The sequence below is a fragment of the Ovis canadensis genome, chromosome 4 (assembly GCF_042477335.2).
Source record: "Ovis canadensis isolate MfBH-ARS-UI-01 breed Bighorn chromosome 4, ARS-UI_OviCan_v2, whole genome shotgun sequence".
Classification (NCBI taxonomy): Eukaryota; Metazoa; Chordata; class Mammalia; order Artiodactyla; family Bovidae; genus Ovis; species Ovis canadensis.
The window spans coordinates 59,484,424-59,505,340 of NC_091248.1; the positions used below are offsets into that span (position 1 = coordinate 59,484,424).

The 20,917-nt window shown below is 39.3% G+C and overlaps 2 protein-coding genes across 3 annotated transcripts in view; both read right to left on the reverse strand.

Moving 5' to 3' along the window:
* Positions 1–7,429, reverse strand: part of SLC26A5 (solute carrier family 26 member 5) — a 70,209-nt gene extending 62,780 nt beyond the window's left edge. For both annotated transcript variants that reach the window (XM_069587825.1, XM_069587824.1), the window contains exon 1: positions 7,321–7,429. The gene's annotated coding sequence lies outside the window, so the exon portion shown is untranslated. The remainder of the gene's footprint in view (positions 1–7,320) is intronic.
* Positions 7,430–12,692: 5,263 nt separating this feature from the next.
* RELN (reelin) overlaps positions 12,693–20,917 on the reverse strand; it is a 538,096-nt gene continuing 529,871 nt past the window's right edge. The window contains exon 64 of the mRNA XM_069587839.1: positions 12,693–13,808. Within this exon, the coding sequence (XP_069443940.1) occupies positions 13,712–13,808 (97 nt within the window). The 3' untranslated portion in view covers positions 12,693–13,711. The remainder of the gene's footprint in view (positions 13,809–20,917) is intronic.

Below are 20,917 nucleotides of genomic sequence, written 5' to 3' on the forward strand. Positions count from 1 at the left end.
CCCTCATGGTTACTGGTTTTGGTACTGACAGCTTTTCTTCTTTAGTGACTAGCAGCACATTCTTTAAAAGGAAGGGCAATTCTTATCTTCGGGGCATCAAGAAAGCAACCATTGGGAGACTGAATCCCATTCTAGAGTCAGCCTTGGGGATAAAGGATAAAGGCAAAGGATGGGAAGAGACTAATTTGGTGACAAAACAAAAAACTGGGGAACATCCAGAGCGTTTAACAAAGGAGATCACAGGGCTTCTGCTATTTTGACTAAATACTAAGAAACTGCACCATCATTTCACTTTATAAGCATCCCACTGAAAAGGCCCTACAAGGACCTACAAGATCTTTCACACCCTCCCAAACTCTACCTCTCAGCTGCCCCTTTCTTAGGTGATTTCATTTCCTTCTACTTAACCCTCATCACTCTGCTCCAGCCATTCAAACCTCCCTGCTGTTTTGTGAATATACCAGGCACATAATTGCCTCAGGACCTTTGTGTTGGCCAGAAAGCCCCACACCCAGAAAGCTTCATAACTTTTTCCACCACCTTTGCAGGCCACTTTATTTTAAATATTGTGCACCTCCTCCATGGCCTTCTTCCCAGTTTCATTTTTCTCCACAGTATGTATCACCATCTAGCCCACTCTGTATTTCACTTTATTTTCTGTCTTCTCTCCTCTCTTCACAAAAATGAAAATTACATTACTTTTATTTGTAACTACCACGAGGACAGGTTAGTGGTAGGAATTCACTAGACATGTGTTGAATGGTTGAATGAATCAAGGAAGGAAGGAAGAAAAGAAGGAAGAAATGAAAACCCCTGCTAGCTATGGTGACCGTTGGTAAGTGTTCAGTAAAACAGGAACCAGTTAAGAAAATGTTATCATTTTTAATTACCTTACAATATTCAGGTGTTTTGAGGAATAAAAGATTAAAAAGCAAACTAGTGATGATCCTAAGAACCCTGACTATACTTAACTATCTTCAAATATTAGATTTTTGTGGGAGGACAAGACTTCTCTTGTGGCTCAGATGGTAAAGAATCTGCTTGTGATGTGAGAGACCCAGGTTCGATCCCTGAGTCAGAAAGATCCCCTGGAGAAGGGAATGGCAATCCACTCTAGCACTATTGCCTAGAGAATTCCACGGACAGAGGAGCCTGGCGGGCTACAGTCCATGGGGTCTCAAAGAGTCGGACACGACTAAGCAACTACACTTTCTTTCACTTTCAAATGCTTATATATAAACACATATGGTGTTTGAGTTTAGCAAGAATAAACTTTTTTGTTAGATTTAAAGTTATGATCATAAAATCATCTTTTTTCTAGTACATTTATTCCTATGTTAATTCATTTTGAGAAGTAGAAAAAGAAACAATTACAAAATAACAAAACAGCATGTATCCAGTATCACTATATCTTTGGGAACAATGTTCAGCAATAAACACATAAAATGAATCCAACCTTAGAAACTTTTTTGAGTGAGTGCAGATGGAAAGGTGATTGCTGAGTTGGGTCTATGGTTCTCCATCAGATTTTTGACACCAGGGAAGGGCAGCTCCGAGACACAAAGAGCTCTGGAGTCAGTAGCTTTCCACTCCAGAAAGAATACTGCCCAACCTAAGACATTATTTAGAATTAAGACAGGCCCTGGGACTAGTCAGTGCTGAATTTAGACCAAGATGGGTTTCCCTGGTGGCTTGGTGGTAAAGAATCAGCCTGCCAATGCAGGTTAGATCCCTGGGTAGGGAAGATTCCCTGGTGAAGGAAATGGCAACCCACTCCAGTATTCTTGCCTGGGAAATCCCATGGACAGAGGAGCACGGCGGGTCCCTGGGGTTGCAAAAGAGTCGGACATGACTTGGTGACTAAACAACAACAACGTATCCAGGCTGCACCCCATTAAGATAGCACTCAACACACCATGTATGGGAGATGCAAGCAACACCGGGTGATGGGCTGCAAGCCCACATTTACTAACACATAGTAGCTGGGATACAATTTGCTTAAACTTTAGAAAATTGGAGAATAAACATAGAGCAGCTCTAAGCCCAACAGCAGAGAGAAAAGAAAAAATTAAGTGATCCATGGGCCTCCTTCCTCCTTAATGCCTTTCCATCCTTTGCCAACTCATGTCTGTTTCTCTTTACTGATCTGACAGTCACACATACACACTGTTTTTCTCTTCTTCTAAGTATTCTGGAATATGAAGGGCAGCGGGAGGGAAAAAAAGAGAAAGATAAACAGAAATTTCATGGATTACAGTAACTTCTATCTCTAACTTGAAGAATAATTTTCAAAGTGTGAACTTGAATTGAATTTACGATGTAATGGCAACAAGATTAGGTCCCAACAAACGATGAAGGTAAACAATGTGCTCTTTTTCCCTATCCCAGTTCTGGTAACTCGATAGTCTACAACTACTTGAGAAGGTGTGAGGATCTTTTTTTTTTTTTTTTTATCTCAGTTTGGTCACAGAAGCTCACATTTCGGCAACAATCAATGCGATCATCCTTATCCCTTGCTGACACCTTCTCCTCAACCCCAGAAAGTCACAGATCACCTCTAGGAGAAACTTTCAATAGGCTAGTAAACACAGGCATGGACACCAAGAGAAGAGAGATAAGCGTCCCTGGGGACCTGCAGGAACAGCTAATCATTTCAGAGGGGCAGAGTTATATCTTATTCAGTCCATCAAAATGTACAAGGTGCTGAGAACTCGCAAAGCGTCGTGGGAATACTGAAATGGCGAGAAGGCACAGACTCTTCCTTGAATAAGTTTAAATTGCTTGATTTGGACTGCTTCTTAGAAAAGTGTGTGTAGGCTTGGTTACTGTGCAGTGTATGTAATTCTGGGCTAAGCCACACATGACACAGGTTTCACCGGTCTGCTTTTCTATCTTTAAGTTACACCATTTTAGAATTAGTTCTTAATGTTGATTTAACTCAGGGATTCTCAACCTTGGCTGGCTATTAGCATTTCTTGGGGGGTGGGGTGGGGTGGAGGAGCGTTTTTAAAAAATAGAGATGTCTGGCCCTGCCCCAGTCCAATTAAATCAGAATCTCTGACCCAGTGCATGTACATATTTTAAGTAAATTCTACATGTGATTCAGATGTGTGGGACTACATAGTAGTAGTTGAAAACCACTGATCCCTTATGCCACCATCATTTTATACAAGAAAAATGCGGTCCAAGGAATTTAATTTGTTATTTGCCCATGTACCTAGTTAAGGGCAGAGCTTGGATTAAAACCATGATGTCCCTTAATTTACTAATCTAATTAGTGTGTATCAGTGGCATTTGAAGGGCTCCCCAGGTGGCACTAGTGGTAAACAATCAGTCTGCCAATGCAGGAGATGCAAGAGACGTGGGTCAATACCTGGGTTGGGAAGATCCCCTGGAGTAGGAAACGGCAACCCCATCCAGTATTCTTGCCTGGAAAATTCCATGAGCAGAGGACCCTGGAGGGCTATAGTCCATGGGGCCACAGAGAGTTGGACATGACTGAGCACATCCATCAAAGACGTTGGAGGGGTGCCACCAGCTACCTGCCACTGCTGCTGCTGCCTAGTCGCTTCAGTTGTGTCTGACTCTGTGCAACCCCAGAGACGGCAGCCCACCAGGCTCCCCCGTCCCTGGGATTCTCCATGCAAAAACACTGGAGTGGGTTGCCATTTCCTTCAATGCAGGAAAGTGAAAAGTGAAAGTGAAGCCTCTCAGTCGTGTCCGACTCTTAGCGACCTCATGGACTGCAGCCTACCAGGCTTCTCCGCCCATGGGATTTTCCAGGCAAGAGTACTGGAGTGGGGTGCCATTGCCTTCTCCGGACCAGCTACCTAGTTGTGACTCAACAATAAGGTAAGTCAAGGGACTTCCCTGGTGGTCCAGTGGTTAAGAATCCACCTTCCATGGCGGACGTGGGTTCGATCCCTGCTTGGGGGACTAAGACCCCACATGCTACTAAACCTGTGCACTACAACTATGGAGCCTGCATGCAGCAGACAGATCCCACCGGATGCAACTACGATCCCGAGTGCCACAACTAAGACCCAATGCAGCCAAATAAATAAATAATAAAATATAAGGGAAGTCGAAACTGGTTCATTTCTAAGGATCGACTGGGTTGGTCTTGGTCCAAATTAAAAAGAGAGAGTAAGCAGTGATGCTTCTGGCATTCTGTGCCTTGTTTTCTTCCAAACAGTGCAATGTGATATTGGCTTCTGGACATGTTAAGAATCGTAGTCCAGGTAAAATCCATTACTACCTATGATTCACTCTACCATTTACTAGTTCCAGGGGGCCTCTACTTAGCCAGATCCAACGTGCAGCACACAGAGCAGGGGCAGGGTACCCAGATGGCAGGTCTACTGCAGTTCAATGAAACCCTGATTCATGGGGCTGAGAGATGGAGAAGACAGAGCTCGCTCCTTGGACCTAGAGATAGAAGAAGGAAAGTTAATCCAGAGGTTGCTGGTTCTTTAAAAGAAGCTACATCCAAGATGTTCTTAATGTTCTCCACTCACTCCTAATACCAACCAACTCTCTCCAAGACACAACTACTGCTGTCACAGTGGTTCAAACTGAATATGGTAATTATGTGAGACATATATCCTTCCTGTATGAACTGTGCGAGTGAGCAAGTTCAAAGTTTGAACTCAGCCATTCCCATATTACAAAAGTTGGCACATGAGAAACCATTCTGAATGAGGCATCAGTGCTGAGAGAGAAATAATCTCAGAAACATTTCCTTGAGAAGAATGACACAAATTGAAAAACCAGATTAATAATGTTCAAGATAAAAGTTGATCATGATCAACTAAAAAATTAATAGGATTAATTTGTCTTTAGCATTTTATAAATAATAGTTTTTACTTCCCATTCAGAGAACACTAACTCAAAAAGCCAGGTATTATTCCATTTGAAGTAAATTAAATTATACTCACAGTTTTTAGATTTACCCACATCCTTGCTTCATTTCCACACTGCCCTTGTTCTTGAGCAAGGCACCATGAATCCTCCATGATATATACAATATTCTGAATGCATGTGCATTTTTTCCAAGGATAAAGTCCTAGCTTTGACCAGATTTTAAAAATGACCTGTCCCCTCCCTAAAGCCCCGTAGAACACAACTGTTTTCAAGGGTAAAACTGGGAAGAAGATGATGTGATGATGTTGATGGCTTCTGGTATCTATAATGAAAGGTTTTGTGAAATTGGCCTCTGGAACTGTCTTCCAAAAGAAGGATGGAAAGATTTCATGAAGGTGGATCATCCTCCAAAAGAATGGACTTAGATAAAACAGTTTGGGAGGCAACAGAGTATTAAACTTATCCATGCTGACTTTGTTTTACTAGATTGAAATGAAAGGAAAAGAAAGTAATCATCTTCTAATTTTTCTTGTTGATTTTGACTTCACTAGCTTAATGATAATGCAAACACTAGGGAAAATGGACTTATATTCTTATTTAGTTGTATTTCCTAGAAAACCTTTTCCTTTGGAATTACTAAAATGCAGACCACTGGCAATGATAGGAAAAATAAATTACCAAATAATTAGGATATCAGGGGGTACACATGGTATTTGAAATAAATAAAAGCCCAACTGGTTTTGATTTTAAATTGAATAGGCAGTGCACACCTGCATCCACTCTTTACAAATCAGCCCACTATTGTTGCTACTCCTGTTTTAATTGTTAAGTTCCCGCATCTTTCATCCTTCTGCAGCTCTTAGCAAAGTGCCTCATACAGGAAAGGAGCTCAAATTCTTGTTGGAGTGAGTCAATTCTTTTGGTATCACTCATAAATTAATGAGGGACGTGTAACTCTGTATAGTTTCAGAGTAGTTAAAGAGAGAGAGAGAGAAAAAAAAAAGAAACCCTACGTAACAGAATTGGGGCTTCAGGTGTTACTTACAGGCTAGAATGCTTTCCAGCAGTGCACTTAAGGTATCAGCCATAGCAACCTTACCTAGGAATTCTTCACCCCAAGTTTCTTTCTAATGTAAATTAGATTGAATTTCTCTCTCCTGCCTCCTGTCCCCTGCCAGAAAGTCTTCAGAAACAGAAAAACTATGGAATAATTCTAAGGATTGCGTGGCATAAAACTATTTCAAATTTCACTTCAAGAAGGCATGCACTTCCTATTGCATCCTTCAAATTCCCCTGCATTTGCCAAGCTTACCTTAAATGATACATTTAGATAATAGACATTGTTCCCACTTTTCAGATAAGAAAACGCTGAATCTCAGTGCACCCTCCACCACGAACCTGCCATGTCTGTTGTGTTTCCTTACGTGTTTTGAAAATTTTAGACCTCGGATTGATACACAGTACTCATCCCAGTGAAGAAAGGTCTCCCCACCTTCCTCACAGCCTGACTGCTGCCTTCCCTACAGCGAAGGTCCTTGCACAGCTTCCAGCACGCTTCTTCGTGGGTTTTGCCCAGAGTGCGCCTCAACGAGGCAGTCGACACAAGTAAACTGATTTCCTGATCAACTATTTTATTAAATATCAGAACCTCTATTGCGGTTGAGCGCCCATCACGGCAAGTGTTTAGCACCCATGACCTCAAGTGTTTAGAAGCGTACCACTGCCCAATTTTAGGGCAGGAAGGCCCTCAGCAAGCCCTCCGCTCATGGAGAAGCCAGGGACTCCAGGTACAAGCTTCCCCCGGGCGCGGAGGGGAGCCGTCCCGACTACGAACTGCAGACCCTCTCGGGGAACCCTGGACGTCCAAGAGGCAGAACCCACCCCGACTCCCGGCTGGACTACGGGCGGCGCTCGGCTCCAGAGAGCAGGCGAGGGCAACCCCGGGGCTGGGGGATGCGCGGGCTGCAGTAAGTAAGAAGGTGTCTTGAGGCTGCGCACAGCACGGCAAGGCTGAGAACGTTCTGAGCACCCGAGAAGCTGTGAAAGCACAGCTGTGAACAGCAAAGGGTTGAGTCAGAACCAAAGAGTTGCGCACGTCCAGTAAAGACGCAAACGTCTGGCAAAAAAAAAAAAAAAAAGTGTGCGGCCGCTGCAGACAGGGAGGCCTGAGCCGGAGGTTGGCAAAGGAAGGCGCTTCTTGAGACTTTCCTGTCAGGTGCTAGAGACAGGCAAGGTGTGGGCAAGTCAAATGTTGAATTCACTTTAGGAAAGCAGTTTCAGGAGAGCCCAAGAGACAGAGCGGAGCTAGAGACGCCGGGAGAGGCGGCGACGCGGGAATCCTGCGGGTCCCTGAGGGCCTGGCGGTGGGCGCTCCGTGCGCGCCGCAGCAGCTCCTCCCCGGCCCCGGCCCGCGCGCAGCCCCCGGCCCCGGCCCGGCCCCGGCCCGCGAGCACTCACCGGCCGGCGCTCCCCGGCGCTGCCCTGGCGGAGCCGCCGCCCCGCCGCGCTCCGGAGCCGCCGCCGCCGCCGCCGCCTCGATGCCGCGCCGCTGCTTCCCTGACACGCTGGGGAGGCGCGACGTCCCGCGGGACCCGTAACCCGAGCCCGCCCCGCCCCCCGCCGCGCGACCCCTGCGACCCAGAGGTCTCCTCTCCAACTTCTAGAACTTTTAAGGTGTGCTGGAAATTATACGCTGCCCGTCCAGCCCCCCAAGGCCACGGAAACACCCCCGTCTGTCTCCCGCTGCTCACGGGGTCTTGACGATGGGATTCGTGGAGCAAACACGGTAAATAAAGCGGTAGTATTCAAGTGGGAAACATATGCTACTATTTTTTTAAAATGAAAATCAGTTAATATGTATTTCAAAATACACTCCTTATGGAGAATCATGTTGACACAGGAACAATGACAAAACTGAATGACAATGTTAATTTTTTTTTTTTTTTTTAAGCTTTGAGGAGTTGCCTCAGATAAACACTTGAACATAGGCGCCACGGATTCTTTCCCAGGCATTCGAGTTAGAATGTACAAATCAGTTTTTGTTTTTTATTAAGTAATGCGACCTGATATGCGGTTTAGCAAACAGGAAGGTAAATGGAGGGAAGATGGAGTATGGAAAGAAGGAAGGGATAAAATAAGGAGAAAGAAGGGAAGGAAAGAGCCTGTTTTGCTTTTAATGCCTAATAAGAGCACCGTAGCCAGAGTGCTCCAATCCAAGAGGAACGGCAGAAATGATTTCGGTATAAAAACCTTCTTATGGCCTTATCTTAGCAAGGATTATGGTTGGTTCATTAGAGTCACCCCCCCCCCTCACCCCGCCCCCGGTTTTTGCATTTCCAGAGCGACTGTATGATTAGCTAGTTACTTCGCGGCGGCTCTTTTAAAGCTGAAAAGTGCGCCTCTAGAGCTAGTACCATCTCTTCAGAGGCCGAGCATCACCTTCACAACGCTGCCTGGGAGGAAGAGCTGGTCCTCTCTCTTCCACACGAGGGCATTCTCTTCAAGGGTACCACACTAGCCTGAGAGTCCGCTGATGAACTTAACTGATATCTCGGTGTGTGTACTTTTCTTCAGACTTTGATCATCTCTGAATAAATCCTGACAGTGAGATACTGGGGAGGAATTTGGTACCTGTGACATACATTTCCGGTGTCATCCATTTGACACTTTGTCATCTTATGAGATTACCTTGTCAGTCCTTGAGCCCAGTACTTAAACTATAATGTACATAGGAGATCTTGCTAAAAATGCAGATTCTGACTGAGTCGATCTGGGTTGGAGCCTGAGATAGGCACTTCTAACAAGTTCCTGGGTGAGGCCGGTGGGCCGACTAGAGGGCCAGATTTTGAGCAGTAACACTGTAGACAGGTAGATTATAAACTAGTTTTGGAAGTAAGTCAGGTGACTTAATATGACAACAATTGTAACAGTAATACTATCACTCAGTATTTGGCACATGTGCTTGGCATTGTTCTAAGCACCGTACCTGTATTAACTCATATTAGGACAGCTTTGTGAGTTAGATAGTGCTATTGTTTCTAGTTTATTTTCCTTTTGGTGGCTTGATTTAATTTTTAAATTTGTAATTAATATTGGTCCCCAAAGTGAAAGCTATACAAAGGTAGTCAGAGAAATCTTTCCTCTGTTCCATTCTACCCGGTCCCCACAGGAGTAAACAACTTCATGGTTTCCTGGCTTATTCTTCCTGGTTTCTCATCACAAAGCTAGGCAGTTATGGGTATGTGTTCTAGTTTCCTTTCTCAAACAATGGTGACTGTAAATGCTCTTTTTTTCCTCAGCTTTTTTTCATGTCTCAGTATCTCTGGAAATCACTGTATATCGCTTCACAGAGATTTTCATTCATTCTTTTTAACAGTTACATAATACTTCATTGTGTGTATGTACCACACTGTGTTCACTCACTCACCTATGTTTGGATATTTATGTAGTTTCCAATATTTTATAGTTATAAATATTTTATTACAGATAGGAAATTTAGAGGGAGACCAAATAATTAACTTCAAATCACCTAAAATATGAATGTGAAAGAAATTACATTAGAATTAGTAAGGATTGACTTTCTTCTTTAATGTTTAAGGGAGTTGTTTAGTTTTTGTTAAGATAATTGTAGAGGTGGTCAAAAGTGCCTCACTTATCACAGTATGTCTGTTTTCTATGGACAGTAATATTCAGGAATTTCTGTAATAATTTTGGTGTTAGTTTACTGTCTTTAGATTTACTGAGGCAGTATTTCTTACACAGTTTCTGCCTTTTTATTATTCATATGTATTACCACAAATGATTCACCAGTATTCTCTCCATAAAAAATTACGTTTCCAGACTTAACTTCTCTTTCTCTGCTGTATTGGCATGGTTTCTAGACAGTGGATCCAGAGGCTGGAATAAGGTAACGAGGCCACTGGAGAGAGGCGGGCTTTCCCTCTGCCACTGCATGGCCTCCCACATCTATAAAGACAGCATCCATTTCCATCCATGTTGGATTTTAAAAATACTGTAAAAATTCATTTATAATAAGCACCCAAAGGACTAAATGGACGATACAGTAATGATGACAAGACTGTCTCACCTCTGAACTGGAATACTTGCACTATCAGCTGTTTTTTCCCCCCTTTTGCACAGTAAATAAATGCATAGGTTACTTTTTGTATTTACTACTGTATTTTGTATGTGAAGCAGTTTGTAGTTTCTCTGGAGAAGTGTGAATCCTTAGCAAAATTCTTGTCAGAAACTTAAAATTATTCCTCAGCTGTTGTCCCAAATCTACCTATTAATTCTAATCTTCCAGCTTCTTTCCTTAACTTATTCCAGCCCCTCTCCACACCTCGGTCAGAGTGGACTCATCCCAGTGCTTCCTGGGAAAAGCTGAATTTTGTTAGTTTGAGCAAATGCTTGCTTGCTTCCCTCCCTCCTGATGCTGCCAACAACACTGGCCCCTGGCATCTCTCCGCACTGCTCCCCAGGTGCCCCTCCTCAAATTCAAAGAGCTGTGACTCCCCTAAGGTGGCAAGCTGCTTCCCATCTTTGGTTTTTGCACATGCTGCTTTATTCTTAGAATATATTTCCCCATTGAATTTGCCTGACAAAGCCTATTTATTATTTTCTCTTTTTTTGGCCATATTTTACAGCTTGCGGGATATTAGTTCCTTGACCAGGGATTGAACCCAGGCCCCTTGCAGTGTAAGTTCCAACTCCTAGCCACTGGACTGCCAGGGAATTCCCTATCCTTTTTTTTTTTTTTTGCGATAGTATTTAGATCCTCACTTGAGAACAGAAATATGACAAGCCCATTTGTACACAAAACTCATTCAAGCCTTCAGTTCAGTTCAGTTCAGTCCCTCAGTCGTGTCCGACCCTTTGCGACCCCGTAATTCAAGCCTTAACATTGTATTATAGTTTATTTTGGCTTTTAAAGAAATGAAATATTTTAGACACAGTCAGTGTCTTCCACGTATCCCACTCTGATCCTATTTCCTCACCTGAGGTAACTGCTGTTATGAATTTGTATGTACCAGTACCACACATGGTTTTATATTTTTGCCATTTATGCATGTATTCATATGCAACATGGGGTATTTGTTAGCAAATTTTAAGATCCGATGAATGGCATTAAACCATATTTATAATTTTGCAACTTTTGTTGTTATCATTAAGAGGTGTACTGTTTATCCATTTCCATCACAATATTCTATTATGCAAATAAAATCCATTCTCTTGATGTACACTTGTTTGCTTCTAATTATTTGCAATTACAAATAATGCTGTTGTGAACATTCTTATGCACATTTCTTTGTGTATATATGTGAGTTTCACTATGGTAAATACCTAGAAGTAACTGGGTCATGCTGTATACACAAATGCAATTTTTACTGATATTGTAACATATTCAGTATTACTGATATTAAACTGCTCTCTACAAAGATTTATATTAACTGTATTTTCTTGTTTTCAATATTCTTGATGTCCTAGCATCAGGGAACTGGCTGAAGAATACAATTTGCTGTCAAAATATCAACCAGAAAACATTAAAATGAATGGATACATGTTTTAAGTGATCTCCCATAATTCTTTCTTTAACCTTGGAACATAAGGAAGAAAGTTTGGGGAATTTTAAAAGTAATACATGTTATTTTTTTTAGGTAAAAGGTAAAATACAAGTGATGTTGACTAGATTAGATTGGAGTGTAGTCTACATTAAAATGTGTGGTGAATAAGAAACAACTGTGTAGAAATCATGGAAACTTGGTCATAAAAATGTATATTTTTATCTGTTACTAAACTTTGTTTCCTTCAGCAAGATAAGTCAGTTGAGTCCACACTACTTGAATTCCTACTTGAGCTATATTTTCAAATTAAATAAATCAACAGACGTAAGTCCCAACGTATGCTATTAAACTTTGAGATGAATTGGTGGAGAGTTCAAATCCTGTTCTGAGGGTAAGACTCATGGATGAGGGCATTGTAAATATCTTATCAGTCAGGGGATAGGTCTATGGCACACATAAATTACTTGCAAAGATAAGGCTTTGGGAAAAATTCAACCTCTTATATCAGTGAAAAAATGAACCAAAATACTACCAAATGGTAAACCATCATCTGACAATTTGTGAAAAAAGAAGAATCAACAATTAAGAACAATAGTTATAAATATTTATGGACCACATATGCACCAAATTATACGAAGTGTCATATGTTACATTAAGTAGAAAAAAGGCCTTTATATCTTCAAGGAAATGATTCACAATGGCTTTGATACTAGACTCAGAATAAAATTTAACTAAACTTCTCAGCAAGATCATCCCTATTGTTTCCCTATTCAATGAGAAATACTACTGCCATTCAATGCTTTCTTACCCAGATATATGTATTTTTAACCCTCTGGAAAACCAACAAATACAACAAAATTAACATATTTATTATTTTGTAGATGTTAAAAACAAGGAAAACGTCTGTCAGCATTTTTAATCTTCAACACTGTCACATAACAAGCACTTAATAGATATTTGCTGAATGAATGCATGAGTACTTATGAGCTAGGCATTATGTCAGCAGCTAACAAAATTCTCAGGAGTTAAATAATTTTCAGAATTCTTTGCTGACTTTTCTTGGCATGACTGCAGAGTGAATAATAGGAAAAACCCAAATGGCTACATTGAAAAGCATGGCTTCATAATGGCTATTATCAACGACAGAACGATAAAAAACCAGTAAATATATCTGACACTGTTCTTTCCAAACCTGCCCAGACTTACAAATCCTACACACAAACAACAAATAAAGACACGAACAGCAAATAACAAATGAACTTCAAATGGTTTTTGAACATAATTTTTATTTAAGCATGGACTTTTAGCTTGGTTCACACTAGAGTGCAACCTTTTTGTTACGTTAATAGAGAGTTCAGGGCTACAGGGCCATTATAATGTTGCTGGTGTTGGTACAACTTCATCAGAAGGTATGAATATGACCCGCAGGAAAAACAGTCCACAAAGAGAACACAATGAAAACATCCACTGTTTTACAAATCACTCTGTTATCACAGACACAAAATGGCACTTACTGTTAGTAAATCAGCCACAGAACACTTTAAAAGTATCTTTTAGACAAGGAAATGGGAACTCCTTTGTGGGAGATAGGGTTTTCATCCACAATTTTTTTAAGTAGAAAATATTTCAAGGTCAAGCATTTTTCTTATCCACAAACAGCGCTAAACCAACATACATTTCGAGGGGTATATTAAAGGAGATACAATTCTTTACAACTATCTTCATGAGTAGGTATTTCAATGAATTTTCTGTAGAATATAAGTAGCCTGAAATTCAGCAGCAAAAAATATTGCAACATAATAAGTAAATACAGTGTCAATGTGTTATATTGCAGAAGAGAATACATAAAGAACCAACAATGATAATTTAATCATACAAAACATGATACATAGCTGAAATACAGTCCACTTAAATAGCTTTGTGACCAAGAATGTTAAATACTGTACTAAATGCCATTTTAAACATAAAATCTCTTAAACTTTTGTGCTTAAACTTTTTTTTCTGTTAAACTATTTCTTATTTTTAATACTGCTACTGTAACTGATATTACAACAGATCACAATTTGCACGGATACATCAACATGAAGACATTTACTTATGAGAAATAAGTCACTTGTCATTAGTTCACAGTGTGGGAAAGTGGTATACACTTGGTCTTGAGAAGGGCTTTCAGTTAATCACTAAGTCCTTCACAGAAGTTTCCTGATATCAGATGCAGTGCGAGATTTAAAAGAATGCGAAACAACACATCACATATTGAAAGGAAAAATAAACTTTTTGATTCTTCATGGGTATCGTCTAAGTGACCTTCGTCTTCTGTTGTAGAAGTGCCTGAGCCCATGTTGTCGTGAAAAATTCATCATGTAATTTTGTTTGCGAGTGCTGTTAAAATCAGAAAGGATAGAAGCAGGGAGGGAAAAAAGAAAGAGCATGTAAGTTCCATCACTGAAAGCACAATCTAGTCTACGTCCTAAGTTACCCTGCTATTTTTTGGAAAATTCTCAGGGTTTATAGGCCATGCTAACATTACCACCCCAGGACAGAAGAACTAAAGGTTGACAACTGCATTCACTGCCTTTGGCCTTGAAGAAATCCCCTTCTTTTCATGAGTGAGTTCTGAACTAGAACGAATGGTAAATTCTCTTGATTAATTGCAAAAGTGGACTGCAACTGTTTTTGGATTTTTAATTGTATTCTCGAACTCTTTCTGAAAAGGCTGACTTGAATGGGATTAATCTGAGATAAAGTGTGTACTATGCCTATGACCTTATTTACATACATCTTCAACAAGCAGGAAGGACAATTTCATTCTTCTAGCGAACATTGCCATTTAAAGCTTGAGAAACAAAAACAAAGGGAAAACAAACTTCTTTTCAGAATCAGCTTGATCTTCCTATTTCTTGCAGTCTCAGGGGCAAAATGAAGAAGCAATTTTTTTTCTCAGAATATCAGATTTTGCTGCCTTCCTCAAACAGTAAGCAGCTGAGGTCATATTCTATGAACATGGCCTTATGAAGGAGACACCCTACTGAAAAAAAGATTATAAAATAGAAAGTGTAAGTGAATGTATATATGTAAAAGTACTGCTGCTACTGCTAAGTCGACTCAGTTGTGTCCAACTCTGTGCGACCCCAGAGATGGCAGCACACCAGGCTCCCCCGTCCCTGGGATTCTCCAGGCAAGAACACTGGAGTGGGTTGCCATTTCCTTCTCCATTGCATGAAAGTGAAAAGTAAAACTGAAGTCGCTCAGTTGTGTCCGACTCCTAGCGACCCCATGAACTGCAGCCTATCAGGCTCCTCCGTCCATGGGATTTTCCAGGCAAGAGTACTGGAGTGGGGTGCCATTGCCTTCTCCGAGATGCAAAACTATGTGCACATATCCCCCTCATGTATATACACAGACATTCATACATACATACTCAAGGTCAAGCTGATAAAAATTCTGAAAATGAATTTTAGGAACCTGTAAAAATATGCATGATACTGGCAGAGATTGCTGTTAAAGTTCTGATATGGAAAATGTAATTTAAGAAGGATACTTATCCATAAGATCACTGAAAAGAATCAGACTCCTTTCACACATGGATCGGAGTGACAACATGTTTCTATATAGCATCAAAACGTGTTTTTTAAGAGTGAGCCTCTTAGTATTTTCCAAATTCACTCAATCTCTTGAATGCTGTCTTGTCTTAAAGTCTTCTTCCTTGTTTGTGTGCTCAGTTATGTCCAATTCTTTGCTACTCCATGAAATTGTAGCCTGCCAGGGTCCTCTGTCCATGGAATTTTCTAGGCAGGAATACTGGAGTGGGTTGCCATTTCCTCCTCCAGGGGATCTTCCTGACTCAGGGATCAAACCCTCATCTCCTGTTTCTCCTGCATTGCTGTTGGATTCTTTACCACTGCACCATCTAAAATGTGCATGGAACAGGATAATGTCATGTGATGTGATTTCACCATGAAGGTAAATGTGATATGAATTTGCATTGGGTTACAGAGGAAGGAAAGAGTAATTTTGCACTGAGCAGTGTATTCTTCTGCTCAACAGACCAGATGTAAAACATGTAAAATGAAATACGCCAAAGATGTAAAATAATTGTTTTACCTAGATATTATACTAACATTTGTAATATACAGAAACCTTTAAAATGAGGATTTTATAGATGTTACATCATTAGAAAATAAAATTTATAATAAAATCTCTCAAAGAAAAATATATAAAGTGAATTTTATCAGATATACTTGATCAAAAAGTAATAGCATTTGTGCTAAAACTTGATAACAAGACATTGCATTGATCTATAGTTTACAAAATAAAATGATAATAACTTGCACCCTGGATTTCTATCCTATGGAAATGTTAGAAGTGATAGAATGGAAACAAAATATACTCTGAAGACATTATAGAGAAAAAGAAAAAAACAATCAGGTTTTGTTTTCAGATAGCTTGACTGTCCTCCCCATCCCCCTGATGTGTTAATATTATATGTATCAATCAAGTTGACCAGTTTCAATGTCACAGTTGAAGGAGGAAATAAATGTATATATTATTTATTAGTGGTGAGAAGTACTACTTGCTGCCTATGTAAAGTCTAGTTATAAAAAAAGAACAATGACCTAATGTATTGAACTAATCAAGTGTCAGGAGAAAGAATCCTCTCACCTCTTTAGTTACAGAAGATTAACCTGGAACTAGCTATCTTCCTGCCAGCATCCTAGGATACTTCACGAGTGCTCTTTCCCTGAATTTCCCTGAGCTATTATATTACAGTGGTCTCCTAAGCTAGCCTCATCCTTTCTGCTTATGAAAGAAACACCACTGAAGAGAAACCATAAATACCAAGACAGTATCACCGAATGTGTAATTGCAAAGAAATTTGTGTAATGTGCAAAGAAAGAAAGAAAAGCTGCTCAGTCATATCTGACTCTTTGTGACCCCATGGACTGTAGCCTACCAGGCTCCTCCATCAAACATTGATTTAATCTTGTTAAAAAGGATTCCTAAGCCTTTTATCTAAGTCAACTTTGCCAGCTATTTTAAGTCCTCCACACATTTCATTTTACTCTTTTTTAAGTCCTTTCATCTATTGTACTTTACAGACACCTCTATTCAAACTCACCTTGAGTCCCTTCCACCTGCCTTACTGGATAATCTTCAACCTAGCTTCCTAAATTTCTACTTATTTTGCAAGTATTACATTTTTTTTTTTATTGCTCACCCCTGCCAGTAGGTTTCCACCCCTACTTTGAGTCCTCATACTGTTCCTTTTGTGCTTTGCATGGAGATGACTCATGTTCATATCTTGGCTCCCCTTGACTAAACCTCTCTGGGTGTAGCAGGTGTGCCCCACTCCCCCCACCCCCATACCATAGCACTGAGCCTCCTGCCTGACCCCTGAGTGGTCATGGCATGTTTGTTGAACTTTTGGTGACTTACTGATTGGATTCCTGTTGTAAATCATTACTCTTTAACTATAAGGAATAATTGCAAAGTTAAAGCAATGAAAATTATTCTGTTGTAAACACATTTAACGATATAAGGTACTCAAAGAAAATTTAAAATAGTTAAAATATCTTACAAGAAAAAAAGATAAACTCAGAACACTTAGGATATTCAGTTATCTCAATGCAACCCAAACTGATGGGAAAGTGACCTCAGTATGTGGGAACACAGGAACATTTCATTTGAACAAAAGTTGATGTGCATGTGTGGCTTCAAAGCAACTTCTCCACATAACTAATTATGGACCGATTTAAATTCTACATTTTTATGTTGTTTGTTTTTAGTTGCTAACTCGTGTTCAACTCTGTGACCTCACAAACTGTGTAACCCTCCAGGCTCCTCTGCCTACGGGATTTCCCAGGCAAGAATACTAGAGTGAGTTGCCATTCCCTTCTCCAGGAGATCTTTCCGACCCAGGGATCCAACCCATGTCTCCTGCATTGCAAGTGGATTCTTCACAGCTGAGCCACCAGGGAAGCCTGCTTCATTTTTTATGAGTGAGAAAATAAATATTAACAGGTTGCAGATCTTTAATACCTTGATAATAGATCCAGCTTGGGAGCTTATATTTACTTTAGGAGGCATTTTGCTTCAGTGGATATCCTTTAATTTTGAATAAATGTATATATCCATAACATATCTTTAGATCACTGCAAATGTTGATATGCATTCAGCATTTGCAATAGATGTTTGTTATAGATGGCTAATGTTTTGTAGTCACATTAGAAATGGCCACATTTTCAAAGCACACTGGAAAAATTTTGTTACATAAAACATAAGTATCTCTGGTGACAGGATGGAATCTAACAAAAGTAGATTTTTTCCAGTTCATAAGCTTTTGAAAATCAAGCATCATGGGAAGCTATACCAAAGTGCTGCCTGCTTCAAGGACCATTAATAAACTCACATGGTTACTAAACACTTGTAGTTTCTAGAATATCTAATTTATGAGACTGGACATTAGAAGAATTTTAAACCAGTTGAAAGATGTCATGCTCATTATGTCTTTTCTTTTTTTTTTTGTGGAGCAGATCTGGGACCCTATTTTTGGCTTTGATACATATAGATGTATGTGGTGGTTTAGTTGCTTAAGTCATGTCCAACTCTTGCAGCCCCATGGACTGTAGCCAGCCAGGCTCCTCTGTCCGTGGGGATTCTCCTGGCGAGAATACTGGAGTGGGTTGCCATTTCCTTCTCCAATATAGATGTATAGTTATAGATAAACTAGTTATAAACTTATAACCAAAATAATTATAGGTGTGATGGAATTTTAAGGATTTATTTCTTCACTGCAATAGTATTAATATGAGAAAGTATTTTATTACAATTCCAGTGAAAGCAGGTAATATTCATTCCAAGGCATATCAACTATGGTTCTTGACTTATCAGTTTGCTTGACTGAATAGAACTAGGTCCATTTAAAAATTTCTATTTTGAGGAAGCCACTGAAAGAAGGGAGAGTGATCAATGACCTTTTCGAAATGCTAACTTAAATTTCCATTATTGCTGTGGGAGTTTAGGGACTTTAAATAGCATATGGAATAATAAAATGCTTCCCTCATAGAAAATACAGATATTGCAAGTTTTTTCAAGAACTAGTGACTGTTAACCTTGTATTCTTCACTGGAGCCACTATCTTAAGTTATTTATCATTATAAAAAATTAAGTGATTTGTTGTTGATTCTAAAGGAAATGGGGAAGGTGGAGACTTGATAAAAGTAATGTGAATGCATAGAAATTTAGTTATTTTTACTGTTAAGTAATTAATTTTTCATCAAAACTTATGATATAATAAGTAATGCTTTATATCAATGCAAAAATAAGAATCCAGTGACTGCCATTATTTTTCAGAGAAATACTGATGATTGTAAGATGGGAAACTGCCACTGAAATTAATCAATTAAACTGCCCTGCAGAGAAGATGCTGTACATTTTACTTTCAAGGCCTTGCATTTTCAGGAGAGATATATGTAAGTAAGTGTGGGCTCACATATCTCACAAATGTAGAGCACTTCATTTTTCTTTTCCCTACTGAATGGGGCTGAGAATAGTATCTGATATTACGTACTTTGGGGAAATGAAACTTCTAGCAGAATATGCATATGTTTAACAAACAATAACCATTTTACTTTCTTACCTAGGTTTAAAGTATCTCCAAATGTAAACATATGTTAAAGAAGTCTTACCTAAGGATATCTAAGTCTTACCTAAGGATACCAGTCTTACCTAAGTATACTTTCTTTCCTAAGTTTTAAAGTATCCCTATTAGAGAGCAAATGTAGATACGTATTCTAAAAGGCCAATCCTTTTCTAGATCCTAAGGATAGGATCTAGAACTCACAAATATTATGCATAAATCCACTCCCTTTTGCTGGTTCATTTATTAACAGAATAGATTTGAGAAGTCCAGGCATTCTCAATCATCTCTAGCACAAGAGATCTTTTGAAAGACACCACATTTAGCTCTTGTGCACACATTTCTATTTTCATTTTCCTCTCATAACAAACTTATAAGCTGTTCATATTTTGAGAACGTCTAGGAAAATCCCAGGCACAGAATCAAGCAGTCCAAAGAAGGCATGCTGATTGGCACTCTGATCTATGCTGTTTGTATACATTAGAGAATTACTACAATTTGGCTGAACACCAAGTTTACATGATACAGGTTTCAAGTGTTCCAGTATTTCTCAATATTACATATAACTTTGCTTACACAGTTTTTTTTTCATTGCAAAGGTCTTCCTTTGCAAAATTCTCAGTTAACATAGGTAATAACAATGAAACTTAGTAAATAGTTCCCCAGAATTAGTAAGAGGACTTACCTTACTCTAGTGGAAAACCAATGACAGCAAATAATGAAATATAACACAAGTTAAAAAATGCCTTTCAACACATGCAGCACTGTGATTAGTCATAAAAGTCTGATCAGGTTTAGACGCAATATACGATTTTTCATCTCTTTTGAAAATAAAAATTAAAGAAGTTATTCCTTATTCTTCTATACCTAGTATATACATATATTTAACTTTTCTATGTAATGCAACATGCAATATTTGCTCATAACCATATGTGTCAAAGTACATGTAGCTACAGTACTACATTTGGCATAAATGTTGCATATAAAGCATAAATATGAAAGTAACAGTTTAATAACTACCATAAATGTTATTATTTGATTTTTCAATTATTTACATTTTAGAAGATACTTATTCCTGAATATATTAAGGAATGGGCTTTTAGAAATAGTAAGTCCTGTATATCAAATAACACAATCAAATTTAAGGAAGGATAAATATGCTTTGCAACAAATGTAATACATTATTCTCCATAAATCATTTGTGCCAAAAATATGACAGTATCTTGATAATGAATAGCATGAGGGAATGGCCATGATGGAACTCATATTATTAAAATCTGATAAATGCTTTTAAGACCATAGTTAGCAACATATTGGTTTTCAATTCTCAGCAAATGTGATAATTCACTTTTTTGGTAACTCAGTTCACAAAGGCTGACTCTTTACTGAGCAGTTTACTTTCAAGGTACACATGCAAAAATCAGCTCGCTTCATCATACACATGATAGGTTGTGACTTAAGACACATACACAGGAAATGTGATGTGTGAATGAAATGCATAGTTGGGTGAGGGAGATTCTTAGGATAGAAGGATGAGTGCCCTGGCAACAAAGGTTAAAAAAAAAGATTCTCTTTTATCCTAAGAAGACCCCACCAGCATGGATCTTGTGAGGGATCTGCCCAAATGTATTCACAAACATTTACGGAAAAACAAATATTCTACACTAGCCAATGAATTCAGAGAAATTAGGTTTCTGACACTTGATTGTCAATGCCTGTGTTACACTGCATCACTCAGACTTTACAGATGAAGACTTTTTGTAAGCTAGTGAGGCTGGGAAAAAGTGATCTGTCAATTCGGTTCATCTGCTCTGTGGCAGATTAGCAAGGGCTAATCATCATGAAGTGCTTT